Source organism: Ambystoma mexicanum, chromosome 2p (assembly GCF_040938575.1).
Source record: "Ambystoma mexicanum isolate Mex_15411 chromosome 2p, UKY_AmexF1_1, whole genome shotgun sequence".
Taxonomy (NCBI): Eukaryota; Metazoa; Chordata; class Amphibia; order Caudata; family Ambystomatidae; genus Ambystoma; species Ambystoma mexicanum.
In genome coordinates, this window is record NC_090923.1 from 1,434,744,275 (window position 1) to 1,434,758,400 (window position 14,126).

The 14,126-nt window shown below is 50.9% G+C and overlaps 1 protein-coding gene across 6 annotated transcripts in view; it reads right to left on the reverse strand.

Moving 5' to 3' along the window:
* Positions 1 to 14,126, reverse strand: part of LOC138567588 (autophagy-related protein 9A-like) — a 446,942-nt gene that overhangs the window by 256,820 nt on the left and 175,996 nt on the right. Inside the window, exon 1 of one of the 6 annotated variants that reach the window (XM_069645968.1) lies at positions 6,915 to 7,064. The exons of the other annotated variants lie outside the window; for them this stretch is intronic. Coding sequence (XP_069502069.1) covers positions 6,915 to 6,940 — 26 coding nt within the window. The 5' untranslated portion in view covers positions 6,941 to 7,064. Of the gene's footprint in view, positions 1 to 6,914; positions 7,065 to 14,126 lie in introns of those variants that run through there. 6 annotated transcript variants of the gene reach the window in all.

A 14,126-nucleotide genomic window follows, 5' to 3' on the forward strand; every position in this document is an offset into this window, starting at 1 on the left:
ATGTTAATGTTAAAGGACATTTGTACCGCGCACTATCACCACGGGAGTGGAACCCTGGCGCTCTGGCGGTTCTGAAAAAGGAGGGGAGGATGAGTTAGTGGGACGAAGCAGGAAAAGTGCAAGAGAGCATTGATGTGCTATTGGCAGCCTGAGCCCGGTGGGTCCGTCGGCTGGGCCTGGGGCGTTTGCGGCCGGTAGACGTTGTGTACTGTTGTGCACGACTATGTGTGTTTTTGTTTCGTTGTTGCAGTGTAGTGAAGTTTGTGCGGTTTGTTGTGCTGTAGGTTTGGTCTGGCATTTGAGAGGTGTATGCAGAAAGGGAAATGGTTAGTAGGGTTGGTTAGTTTGCGTCTCTATCCTAAGTTTAGGCGCTCGGTTTGCGTGGTCTACTAATGCAGCTCTGTCCAGATCTGGGTCCGACTGGCATATAAGGTTCCTTACTCTCTCAATGCTCCCCTTATTCTCCTTTAATACTCCTGTGGGAAGTGCATCTGCCAATGTCAACCTCTTAGGTAGTGTGGCGATTGTCAATATCTCATCAATTCCATACCAATATGGTACCTGGCGGTAACTAAGGGCAGGCGAGGTGTTGGTGGGATTGTCTGGGGTAGTTGACTCAGTCTCAGTGCCGTCTGTGTTTCAGTCTGTCCGGTGTCACCCGTCCAGGTGTCGTGCGAGTTACCCTCTCGGTCGGGGATGTCTGTCTCCTTTCCGGTTTAGTCACCCTTTTTTTTGGTTTTGGTTTCCAGATTTAGTCTGTGGTGTTGAAGAGCCAGGTTTTTAGTGAGTTCCTGAATTTTAGGTGATCTTCAGTATTTCTTATTTCTTTTGGGATGTTGTTCCAGGTTTTTGCGGCTAAGTGGTAGAAGGAGGTGCCTTGAAGTTTTTTCTTAAGGTATGGTTTGAGTTCCAGGCGGATTTCGTTGCTTGATCGGAGGGGTCTCGTTGGCTTGTAGACTTAATTTTTTTTTGTAGGAATGCTGCCCCTTGTCCGCTGATTGCCCTGTGCGTTATGCACATTGTTTTGAAGGTAATGCAATGTTTTACTGGGAGCCAGTGTAGTGTTTTAGCGCCGGAGTGATGTGTTCTCTTCTGGATAGTTTGAGGAGTAGTCTTGCTGCTGCATTTTGGGTCCGTTGCAGTTTCTTCAAGAGGTATTCTGGTATTCCAAGGTAGGGGCTGTTTGCGTAGTCGATTCTTGACATGATTAGGCCGACGATAGTGAGTGTTTTGTGCGTGAAGGAGAGGAAAGGTAGAATTCTTCTCGCTGTGTGGAGGAGGAAATAGCATCTCTTCACTGTTGTATTTGTGGTTCCAGGGTTAGGGTGTTGTCAATTAGGACTCCCAGATTTTTTACTACCTTCGATGGTGTTGGTGCGTTTCCCATTTCCATGGGCAATGGGATGGTAGTTTCGTTCTCTTGGTCTTTGGATATGATCATGATTTCTGTCTTTCCTGGGTTGATTTTCAGGTTGTTGGCCCCCATCCAGTTGAAGACTTCTTTTAGACAGTCGGTTAGGGTTGAGTGGTCGGCATTGGTGTCTTTGATTTTGTAGATGATCTGAGTGTCATCTGTGTAATTGTAACATGTAATGTTGTATTCTTTGAAGATTCTGATAACCGGAGTCTGATAGATGTTGAAATAAAGTGGAGATAGTGAGGATCCTTGTGGGACTCCGCAGTCGTTAACTCGTGGGGTTGATTTAAAAAGGTTTTATCCATACCGTTTCTGTTCTGTCTGCTAGGAATGATTTGGTCCAGTGTAGTGCTGTGTCTGTTATGCCTATGTCTTCTAGTCTTTTGGCCAGGGTGTCGTGGTTAACTGTGTCAAAGGTTGCGGAGAGGTTCAGCAGAATAAGGGCTGAGGTAGTGTTCGAGTCTGCGTTAGTTTTGAGATCGTCCCAGATGGATAGTAATGCTGTTTCATTCCTCTCGCTGGTCTGAAACTGAAACCAGCAGGTGGTGTTTTTCTACGTGTTCTTGGGTTAGTTTATATACGTAGGTTTCTAGAAGTTTTTCTAGGTAGGGGATGTTAAAGATCGGCCTGTAGTTGTAAAGGTCATCTACGTCACCACTTGTGTTTTTCAAGAGTGGCCTGATGTATGCTGATTTGAAGATCTTCGGTACAGTCCCTGTTAATAGTGAAAGATTTAGAAGGTTTCTGGAGAATTCTGCTGGTGATCCTTGCGCAAGGATTGATTTGTATATGTCTGAGGGACAGGGGCCCAAGGGTGATCCTGCTTTCTTGCTTCGTTTTACCAGCACTGCGAATGCCTCTGCTGATATTTCAGGGAAGCTTTGGAGTTTGTGCTTTGGTTCCGTGTTAGGTTGTGTGTTGTGGTTGGTTGGTCGCATTTGTATGGTTTGTCGAATGTCATTGATTTTTTTTTTAAGTGGTCTGCCAGGTCGTTGCAGAGTTTTTCTGAGGGGGTTGGGGTGTTATCGTAGCCTGGTGGGTTTCTCATTTCTTCAATGATGCTAAACATTTCTTTTTGTGTGTTGGTGGCATTGTTGATTCTGTCATTGTAGTGTCTTCTCTTTGCTTTTGGAAATTCCTTCTTGTATGTGCGGATTTGTTTCTGGTACAGTGTTTTTTTCCTTGGGTTGTATTCTTTCCTCCATTCCAACTCCCTCTTTTTGTTTTCCTTTTTCATGTCGTTTAATAGTGGGGTGAACCATTTTGCCATTGCTCTGTTTTTTTGATGGGGTGAACGGTTTTTCTGGGGCGATCTCGTCTATTGTATTTGTGATCCATTTCTGCAGTATCTCTGCTTTCCCGTCTAGGTCCGCTAGCTCCAATTCTGTATTTGAGGGTTTCGTTAATTCCAGTTGTTCTAATAGGTTGCTTTCTTTGACGTGTTTCCAGTTTCTTTTGGTGGTGGTAGTGAATGTTGGATGTAGGCTTGGGTAGGCAGAGTGATCACGAATGGGATGATGAGATGGTCGCTCCACAGTATTTGTATCGGCGGTGCCGTGGTGATGAGTTTTTCTTTGGCGAAAATTGCATCTAGGGTGTGTCCTGCCGAGGGCGTTGCTCCTTTGACTAGTTGTCGTAGTTTCATGGTGATGAGTTGTTCAATTAATGAGTTTTGGGAGTTGGCGTGGCTGTCTTCAAACCAGATGTTGAAGTCCCCCAGGATGATTAGGTGTTCGTGGTTGATGGATAAGTTGGTGATGGCTTCTATGAAGTTAATCGACAAATGTTGCATCATATGTTGGCGGTCTGTATACCAGGATGAATGTGATGTTGGTTTTTGGGCTCACCGTTAGGTGTATTACCATGGTTTCGCAGTTGAGGATTTTGAGTGGTCCTTCCTGGTCGGTCAATTGTTGGACTGTGGGATTCGGGGTGTCAGCGTCTTCGATGAGTTCTTTTAGATTTTGTCTTGGGTTTTTTGTGTTTTCATCGCGTTCGTCTTTCGGGAGTTGTGGTTGTTGATTGGAGGTTCCTCTTGTTTTGGTGATATAGGGGGTTATTGCGTCGGTCGTCTGTTTGCTGTTTTTGTGGGTTGTCCTTCTGCTTGCTTGTGTTAGGTTGTTTGAAGTTGCTGCTTCTAGTGTTGGGTTGGATTGTTGTGGTGGCCTGCTGTCTGCGAGGTATGGAGTTAGAGGGATTTTTCTCTTCTATCAGAGTTGCCTCGGTTTGTATTCCTGTCTTTGGGGGTCCAGTCTATGGTTGATCTTCTAAGATGCTGTTCTGGGGTGTTTGTTCTTTCTTCTCTTCGTCTTTTCCTTGGAATGGGTTGTTTGCGCGGCATTGTAAGATTGATAGTTTAGTCTTTGTTAGATGACGTCTAGTTGGTCCTGCTTATTCGGTTTGGTTGTCTTGTGGTCTTGTGGTGTAGTGGAAGAGGGTGGTAAGGGTTATTAAGTTGGGTGTTATCGGTGGGTCTCTTTACTTTCCGTCTCCTTGAAAGCGGTTCACTGTGGTGAGCAGGCTGCGTGGGTTGCGGAAGGTATCTGTTGGTTGGAGGGTGGCTTGGACAGGCGCTGTTCACCTTGTGATGTGAGAGGCCCTAGTTAGAGTGACCCCCCCCCCCCCACCGTAATTCACTGGTGACTTGAGAGTTAGCCAAATTTGAGAGTGAGCTAGATTTGAAATACCTGTATAGTGGGAGAGAGACCTATCAATGCAATTTGGAGAAAACACAATGCAATTTTGGCACAGAGGCTCTGCTAAGTTGGAGAGATGCCTACCAACGCAGTTTAGAGATCAGACAATGCAATTTGGGCACAGAGGCCCTGCTATCAATGCAATTTGGAGAACACAGAATACAATTTGGGCATAGAGACCCTGCTATCAATGCAATTTGGGCACAGGGGCCCTGCTAAGTTTGAGGCAGCTATATAGTGGGAGAGAGGCCTGTCAATGCAGTTTGGAGAACACACAATGCATCTGGGCACAGAGGCCCTGCTAAGTTTGAGACACCTGTATAGTGGGAGAGAGGCCTATCAACGCAGTCTGGAGGTCACACAATGCAATTTGGGCACAGAGCCCCTGCTATCAATGCAGTTTGGAGATCCCACAATGCAATTTGGGCACAAAGGCCCTGCTATCAATGCAATTTGGAGAACACACAATGCAATTTGGGCATAGAGGCCCTGCTAAGTTTGAGACACCTGTATAGTGGGAGAGAGGCCAATCAATGCAGTTTGGGGCAGTGGCCGGTGATTACATTGATCGACATTGGTTTTGCCTAGTGGTCCGGTATCTGGGGTAGAGTTGTACCTCTCCCCAACCCAAGCCACCCTACCTTACGGGTCCTTGTAGTTGCTGGTTGACGGCTGGCCACTGGCTTCCCCTGCGGACACCTGCAGACACTTCCTGGAGCCGCCTCTGTTGGAGCCGTCCTTGGCCTCAGGGTCCTTCGCCACAGGGGCTGCCCTGGGAGGACCAGTGATGAAAGGCTCACGAACGCCCAATCAGAGCGGGGATGGGCGGGCTGGGAGGCGGGAGGGGAAAAGAGACCAGGAAGAGGGTGGGGGTGGGAGAGGGACGCTTCGGGCCTGGGGGCCTGCTTTAGGCCACACAAATGAACAAAAAACACGAACGCCCAGAGATGGGCTTCCTCACCTCGCACTGGCTGCCTGCAATGGATGCATGGGCCTGTGTGAGGAGGGTCGTTAGACCCTTTCCAGTGGGCTCACGAACGCCCAATCAGAGCGGGGATGGGCGGCTGGGAGGCGGAATGGGAACAGAGATCAGGAAGAGGGTGGGGGATGGGAGAGGGACGCTTCGGGCCTGGGGGCCTGCTTTAGGCCACATAAATAAAGAAAAAACACGAACACCCAGAGATGGGCTTCCTCACCTTGCACCGGCTGCCTGCAGTGGACACCCAGTTGTCTTGGAGCTCTCTGGGGACTACGCATCAGACAGCCTAAATCCTCAAAACATCTACAATCTAGAGGACATCTGGATGGTAGATGGCTGGATGTGCCTTAACAAGGGCAAAACCGAGCTACTCATCTTTGGCTACCCCCAAGCAAGAGCTTAATTCACAGATTGGTAGTAGTCGTTCTCCATCCAGGATTTTAACATCCAAGTAAGAGAGAAAATTGAAACACTTGGCGTGCAAACCGACTGTGCTTGGAGTGCAAAATCCCACGCGAGTCTGGTTACAAAAAACTGTGTATATCACCTAAAATTGCCCAGGATCGCCCGTACCTCACTGAGGACTACTCTGCCACAATCACCCAGGCAACCATTCTATCTAGAATAGATTATTGTAGTGCCCCATTGATGGGTGCTGATAAAAGTATCCAGAGACTACAGACCGTCCAGAATGACACTGTCCAGATTGTCAAAGAAGTCCCGAGAAGGTGCCACATCTTGACCGACCTACTAGCAGGGCATACATTGGCTCCCTGATGCGACTAGATGTCAATTAAGTGCCTCTATGGGAAATCTCCAAGCAACCGGAGATCAACTACCTTGTGGTATAAACCCTTACCATCTCTTAAATCGACGAACACTAATGTGTTACTCACCCCCCTTTAGATCAAAAGGACTCGGTAGGACCTTTGCAAGCTGCTTAGCCAATATTTAGAATGGTCGCCCTGTAACCATGTGTTCTGATACGAACATCAGAACTTTCAGAACACTGAAGACATCCCTCTTTGAGTAATCTTGGCCCCCTTCATTTATACCCACCTCCTGTGTCCCGTGATTGTTGTGGTCTCATGTGTATATGTGCGCCCTGATGCCTTTGGGCTACGGCGCCTTATAAATAAAGAAAACAAAATAAATAGGAGTTACCATGAATTCCGGTGCAATAAGTCTCGAAAAATTATCCCACCGAGTTTGAAATAGTAAAGGAAATTATATATTTTCCACCACAGGATTCTTCCTCGATTCAGAAATTTGGAAATATTCACTGCTGCTATGATGCACTCTGAAACATTTTGCAACATTGGTTTATGTAAAAAGTGTAAATACAACGAAAAATTAAGTGATCCCTATGAACATAAAGGACTTGCGGGTTCATCACGAGTTTGGTGGTAACCCTTAAACGCGGTGGTAACTATTACCGCCGCATTTAAGGGTCTGCCAAATCACGGGTTTGGCAGGATTTACCCCCAGCTCAAGGCTCAAATGAGGACCAACGGAAAGTTGAACGATGGAAATAAGAACACAGACCCCATGTTCCATAAGTGGCTGCATCCATTCCCCTAATTTAAATTAGGGCTAGTAGCAACATTTCTAGTTTTAATTGTCGTTTCTTCCTATTGGAGCTGCAGCTACTGCTACAGTAGGTAACTACTTTTTTTTTTTCTTCTCTCGCTCGCTCTCTCTGTCACCTCTACACTGGACCTCACCCAACACCTTGTGCCAACACGCCAACTTGTGTGCATCCGGGGTTCTAATACCCCAGCATTGCCCAAAGGTGTGAGGATAGCCCCCCTCCTTGCCGTACCTGTGCAGATGACAGCACCCCCACATGAGAGGAATCCAGAATGGGGGAAACCGCACCAGGAGCCAGCAGATGCCAGCAGCACAAACGTGGGAAGCACTGCTGCAACCAAGGAAGACGTGAAGAGAAAGGACTGCACATGTCAGCCCAGCACCACAGCCCTCCATAGAACGTCATGGGATACCGCAAGCATGGCAAAATCATCCACCGGAGGTCACAGCTCGGTGAAACATCATGGGATGTGGCGACTAGGAAAATGAATGAGGGGAAACATCAGCTGGCATTTGAGCATCAGGAAAGAGCCCACTAGAGATTCTGTTTATTAAATAAAGGTCTCCATGAATCCCATACTAGAATTCACTATTCCACTAGGGATATTTTTAATAAATGGTATACAAAAAGGCTTTGAAGAACAATCCCCCCTGGGGACCAGTATATGACCCATATTGGAAAAGGGGCAGGACTTACCAGCCCTTATGAACTCTCCCCATAGCCTTCCTCCGTCACACCCCTGGAGCCAGGTACGTGTATTGGTCAGGGTAAATTGGCCAATCCTGGGAAGGGGGTGGGATATAAAAAGGCAGGTCTGGTGAGTGTGTAGTGTGGGTTAGTTGGGTGAGGATAGGAAGTGGATGAGGATGTCCGAGAGACCAGGTGAGGCAAGCGTGAAAGGAGTGCGGAGGCTATTTGAGAGAGGGGGGGTCTGTGGAGGTTTGAGAGAGTAAAGAGTGTGTGGAGCAGTGACAAAGTAGGAGATGGTGGTAGTAGAAGGGAGTAGTAGTTGGGAGTAGAGGTAGTGTTGGCAGTAGAGGTAGTGGTAGGAGCACAGTAGCGGATAAAGAGAGCAGTGGTAAGTAATAGTGAGGGTGGTGACCATAAAGAGACTAGAGGGAGAAGAAGTAGTAGAGTGGAAGCGATAGTAACAAAGTGATAGTAGCAGTAGAGTGGAAGCAGTAGTAGTAAGAGGTGGTGGTGGTGGTGGCGGTGGTGGTAGTAGTGGTAGTAGTAGTAGTAGTAGTAGTAGTAGTAGTAGTAGTAGTAGTAGTAGTAGAGAGGCAGGACCAGTCAGAGTAGCAGAATAAGGAGTGTTGGCAGCAACAAAGAGGTGATAGTAGCGGAGAAAAGTAGGTAGTGTAGGAGTGAGGAGAAGATATTATCGGAGATAGTAGTGAGTAGAGGAACTGGGAAGCAGGAGGAGCATTAATGATGTGTGGAGGTAGGTGGAATGTGAGAGTTGAGGGACAGCAGATGGCAGTGTGTGCTGTAAGGAACGCATGGTGGCAACAGTAAAGACAGACACAAGTGATCGCAGCGCAAGGGTGTTTATTAAACTTTATAATGGGCGAGATAAAAAGACCTAATCTAAACATAAATCTATGATGGAAGCAAGCAACGGCCATCAAGTAATAATAAGGCTGTCCTAGTGGTGTCTTATGAAATAAAAAGGGCCTATGCTAAACAAAATCTATTGCCAATCCTTACTACTAAATTACAAAAAGGGTGTGGGATAATGTTCACCGGAAAGAACGAAGTGTTAACAAAAATGAAAAGTCAGGATGGTATGGCTGGATCTCCCTTCTCCACGTTTGAAGCACGGGACAAGGCGGGATTTTCGAGCACAGCACACTTCATGGCCTTATCAGCCCAAGGTTCACAGTTCAGTTCAACTATATCAAAGACCTTCAGAGGCTAAGTCTCCTTCTTGCAAAAGTCTCTTGCCTTACAAGGCTAGCTGATTCACGATGACAAACAAACAAAAGTTCTCTCGGTGGTCTTGCACCTTGGGCGATTGCTCTTCACCCCAGGATCTCCCTCCACCGGGCTCAGATTCTCCCTACAGTTTGGGCCTCCCTCCGTCATGTTCCCTACACCCTTCCTTTAACACAGTTCATGTATTGCCCATATTCAGCAGAAAGCGGGGTTCCCTTCCCCAAGCTTTTGTCCAGCAACGGGTCAGAGACTTTCAAATGTATAAAGGATTTGACATAACCCTTTATAGGGCCATTGTGACGGCTGACGCCACCATTTTCCGAGGGCTTCTGGTTCTTGTGGTTTCACATAATAGATCCCAGTCAGTCTTTCGAATGAGCACCCACGTGGCGCTGGACTCTCTGCACCTGGACCTCAACAGTGTTTACTTTACAGTTCAATCACGCACACAAGTTTTGTCTTTCAGATTCCTTACGTTAAAAAATGTTGCCACTTGCAGCCTTGGGCTCAACACAGTTCGGTTTACTATCAGCTTCCTCTGACTCACCGGCTGTGCTGAACCTGTGGGCTTCTTTGTTCTCTGGAGTCAAGGATAGTACCACAATAGCCAGCTTGCCTCTCCGCCTGCGTTATCCATGCGGGAGGCCCCTGTGTACCATTGACGTCTGCTGCTTCACACGCCAGCTGTGACTCCTAGTCTTATGCTTTCCCTTTTGGAGGCTTCGTGGGTCTAAGGTGAAAAGGGCAAGGGCTATTTCCCCCTTTGTCGTACTTCCAGATCTCAGTGCCTTTCTTCTGCTCTTAAACTGCTAGTTTGTTGTAACTGTCCCCTCGTGCGTTCGGCCTTGCTCGAAGTATGCTTTAGTGCGCTGTCTTTTATCCCTGTGGGGAAGGTAAAGAGCCGTCAGGTGTACGTCATTGTCATTTGCCTGACCCATTTATTGGGACATGTCAGGTAAACTGCTCTGGTGTTAGTCCGTTGCCTTTTATCGTGTAAGAAAGTGTGTGGGGAAAGGGGGGGTGGACTTCTAAATAACCTACAGGGTAGGATGGGGCAAAGGTGTTACAGGGAAGGGGATACCGCTTCTCAGCGTCCCACTTCCACGCGCAGGCGATCCTCCCCCACTGGTCCACCCCCAGGCACTGGATCCAATAGCTAAGGCTGTGTCCTGACCACCTGGACGACAGTTCTCCGGGGACTAGCAGGTGAGACACCTTCAGATTTCTCACAATACCATGTCTCACCGATGGAGTCATGCCATCTCCCTGGAGGCCGTCTCCTCCCATGTGGCCGTCCCTCATATTGCCGCCCCCAGGGTCAGAGTCAAGTAGCGGCTACCGACCCGCAGGCCACATGAGAGGAGGTTACCGCTGGGAAATCCGTGAAGACCCAACCGGATTCACAGAACCTACTAATAAATCTCTATGGAAAGAAACCTGGACCACAGTAGAAAAACCTAAGAACAGATTTGGGAGCAACAAAGCTACGGGGAGGACCCTAGAACACCACACAAATGCTTTCCACCACCCAAAGAGGTCAGTCCTGGGGAAGTCGCACCCCTTGCCCATGTGATTCAGTGGGGCAGAAGGAAGCAGAACCCTCACCTGTGCAGCAACCAGACACACAGGCAGAACTCCAGTTTGTCCTCAAACTAAACGGAACAATGACAAGAAGAAAGCTTGCGTCTCCATCTCAGCTGTAAGCAGGACAGAAACAGCATCACCTGCAGCCCATCCACCAGAGAGGAATGATTCAGGATGATTCTGGCCTATTTGGCTTCCTCCCAAGGGTCAGAACTACAGTGACTCACCATGCTGAAGCAGGTCACATGACCCCCCCCCCGTGCCCTCCAGCCAATCAAGAAGAAGCTACTCAATTAAAGCCCCATCTAGGGGCCATCTCCCACAACAGCAGGGTGAGGGCACTCGGGAGTACAGAGTGGGTATTCGTGGGTTGATGAGGAGAGTGCTAGAGGGGACAGAAGAAGAAGGTGGAGAAGGAGGCTGCAGAGAGGTGGCAACAAGGCACAAGAGCAGGGTGGAGGTGGTGAAAATTACAGAGGAACAACAGAAGGAGCTAATTGAAAAGAGCTAAAGTAAGGGAGAAAGAAGAGCAGAGGAGATTAGAGGAGACATTTGCTGACAGGTGGAGAGTGTGAAGGATTAGGTTGGAGGTTATATGGCAGGGGAGAGGGGTATATTAAGGTGGGGGTCGGGAGAAAAGATGAAGGAAAGGCTAGTTGAATGGAGGTTGGAGGAGAAGGTGAGGGTGAGAGAGAGAGAGAGAGAGAGAGAGAGAGAGACGGCAACAGGAGGTATAGGAAAGGTACACTTAAGTACTGTTGTAACTCATTGAGGAGGGAGATGTGGAAAGGGAATTTAGGTCTGGAGTTAGGACTTCAAAACAGGGAGGTTGAGGAGGCATTCTGACCCCCAACCTGTAGAAAAGCTTAGGTGGCTCATCTCTCGGTGGAAGATCTGAGGTAGATTTCCACCTTGCCCAGCCCCAGCTGCTGCCATGCCCACTCATGGTCAGAACCCGCATCCCAACCACTAGCCAGCGGTGCCCCAGTCTCCCGTAAGGTCCTTCATGTGGAGAGCAAACACAACAGAAAGAGAGCAGTAAATACGTAACACTTGCAAATGGCTGCGAGAACACTGCACAATGGAGCTGCCAGCAGAAACAACTGCCACCAGCTACCCTACACCACCATGGACTTGTAAAGGAGCCAAAACCCTTGACCCACTTGGGATTTACTGTCTAAGCACCCAGAATGGGGCTCTCGAACATGAACAGAGAAAATGTACTTCCTGAGCACCCATTGCCATTCTGCGGTGACCTGTGCAAAGTAAGAGGGCATGTCTTGAATGGCCAGAGAGAAAAGACCAATCCCAGGAGAGAAGGGGGAATAGGAAGGAGCAATAGGAAGCATGAAGTGTGGCATGCAGAGCGAGGCGCGCAGGAGGGGGGGGGGGGAAGAGAGCGAGGCGCGCAGGAGGGTGGGGGGGAAGAGCGAGGCGCGAAGGAGGGTGGGGGGGAAGAGCGAGGCGCGAAGGAGGGTGGGGGGGAAGAGCGAGGCGCGCAGGAGGGAGGGGGAAGAGCAAGGCGCGCAGGAGGGAGGGGGAAGAGCAAGGCGCACAGGAGGGAGGGGGAAGAGCAAGGCGCACAGGAGGGAGGGGGAAGAGCAAGGCGCACAGGAGGGAGGGGGAAGAGCAAGGCGCACAGGAGGGAGGGGGAAGAGCAAGGCGCACAGGAGGGAGGGGGAAGAGCAAGGCGCACAGGAGGGAGGGGGAAGAGCAAGGCGCACAGGAGGGAGGGGGAAGAGCAAGGCGCACAGGAGGGAGGGGGAAGAGCAAGGCGCACAGGAGGGAGGGGGAAGAGCAAGGCGCACAGGAGGGAGGGGGAAGAGCAAGGCGCACAGGAGGGAGGGGGAAGAGCAAGGCGCACAGGAGGGGGAAGAGCAAGGCGCACAGGAGGGGGAAGAGCAAGGCGCACAGGAGGGGGAAGAGCAAGGCGCACAGGAGGGGGAAGAGCAAGGCGCACAGGAGGGGGAAGAGCAAGGCGCACAGGAGGGGGAAGAGCAAGGCGCACAGGAGGGGGAAGAGCAAGGCGCACAGGAGGGGGAAGAGCAAAGCGCACAGGAGGGGGAAGAGCAAAGCGCACAGGAGGGGGAAGAGCAAAGCGCACAGGAGGGGGAAGAGCAAAGCGCACAGGAGGGGGAAGAGCAAAGCGCACAGGAGGGGAAGAGCAAAGCGCACAGGAGGGGGAAGAGCAAAGCGCACAGGAGGGGGAAGAGCAAAGCGCACAGGAGGGGGAAGAGCAAAGCGCACAGGAGGGGGAAGAGCAAAGCGCACAGGAGGGGGAAGAGCAAAGCGCACAGGAGGGGGAAGAGCAAAGCGCACAGGAGGGGGAAGAGCAAAGCGCACAGGAGGGGGAAGAGCAAAGCGCACAGGAGGGGGAAGAGCAAAGCGCACAGGAGGGGGAAGAGCAAAGCGCACAGGAGGGGGAAGAGCAAGGCGCACAGGAGGGGGGAAGAGCAAGGCGCACAGGAGGGGGGAAGAGCAAGGCGCACAGGAGGGGGGAAGAGCAAGGCGCACAGGAGGGGGGAAGAGAGGCACACAGGAGGGGGGGAAGAGAGGCACACAGGAGGGGGGGAAGAGAGGCACACAGGAGGGGGGGAAGAGAGGCACACAGGAGGGGGGGAAGAGAGGCACACAGGAGGGGGGAAGAGAGGCACACAGGAGGGGGGAAGAGAGGCACACAGGAGGGGGGAAGAGAGGCACACAGGAGGGGGGAAGAGAGGCACACAGGAGGGGGGAAGAGAGGCACACAGGAGGGGGAAGAGAGGCACACAGGAGGGGGAAGAGAGGCACACAGGAGGGGGGAAGAGAGGCACACAGGAGGGGGGAAGAGAGGCACACAGGAGGGGGGAAGAGAGGCACACAGGAGGGGGGGAAGAGAGGCACACAGGAGGGGGGGAAGAGAGGCACACAGGAGGGGGGAAGAGAGGCACACAGGAGGGGGGAAGAGAGGCACACAGGAGGGGGGGAAGAGAGGCACACAGGAGGGGGGGAAGAGAGGCACACAGGAGGGGGGGAAGAGAGGCACACAGGAGGGGGGGAAGAGAGGCACACAGGAGGGGGGGAAGAGAGGCACACAGGAGGGGGGGAAGAGAGGCACACAGGAGGGGGGGAAGAGAGGCACACAGGAGGGGGGGAAGAGAGGCACACAGGAGGGGGGGAAGAGAGGCACACAGGAGGGGGGGAAGAGAGGCACACAGGAGGGGGGAAGAGAGGCACACAGGAGGGGGGAAGAGAGGCACACAGGAGGGGGGAAGAGAGGCACACAGGAGGGGGGAAGAGAGGCACACAGGAGGGGGGAAGAGAGGCACACAGGAGGGGGGAAGAGAGGCACACAGGAGGGGGGAAGAGAGGCACACAGGAGGGGGGAAGAGAGGCACACAGGAGGGGGGAAGAGAGGCACACAGGAGGGGGGAAGAGAGGCACACAGGAGGGGGGAAGAGAGGCACACAGGAGGGGGGAAGAGAGGCACACAGGAGGGGGGGAAGAGAGGCACACAGGAGGGGGGGAAGAGAGGCACACAGGAGGGGGGAAGAGAGGCACACAGGAGGGGGGAAGAGAGGAAGAGAGAAAGAAAGAAAGAGGAAGAGAGAGAAAGAAAGAGGAAGAGAGAGAAAGAAAGAGGAAGAGAGAGAAAGAAAAAGAGGAAGAGAGAGAAAGAAAAAGAGGAAGAGAGAGAAAGAAAGAGGAAGAGAGAGAAAGAAAGAGGAAGAGAGAGAAAGAAAGAGGAAGAGAGAGAAAGAAAGGGAGCAAGGGAAAGAAAGGGAGCAAGGGAAAGAAAGGGAGCAAGGGAAAGAAAGGGAGCAAGGGAAAGAAAGGGAGCAAGGGAAAGAAAGGGAGCAAGGGAAAGAAAGGGAGCAAGGGAAAGAAAGGGAGCAAGGGAAAGAAAGGGAGCAAGGGAAAGAAAGGGAGCAAGGGAAAGAG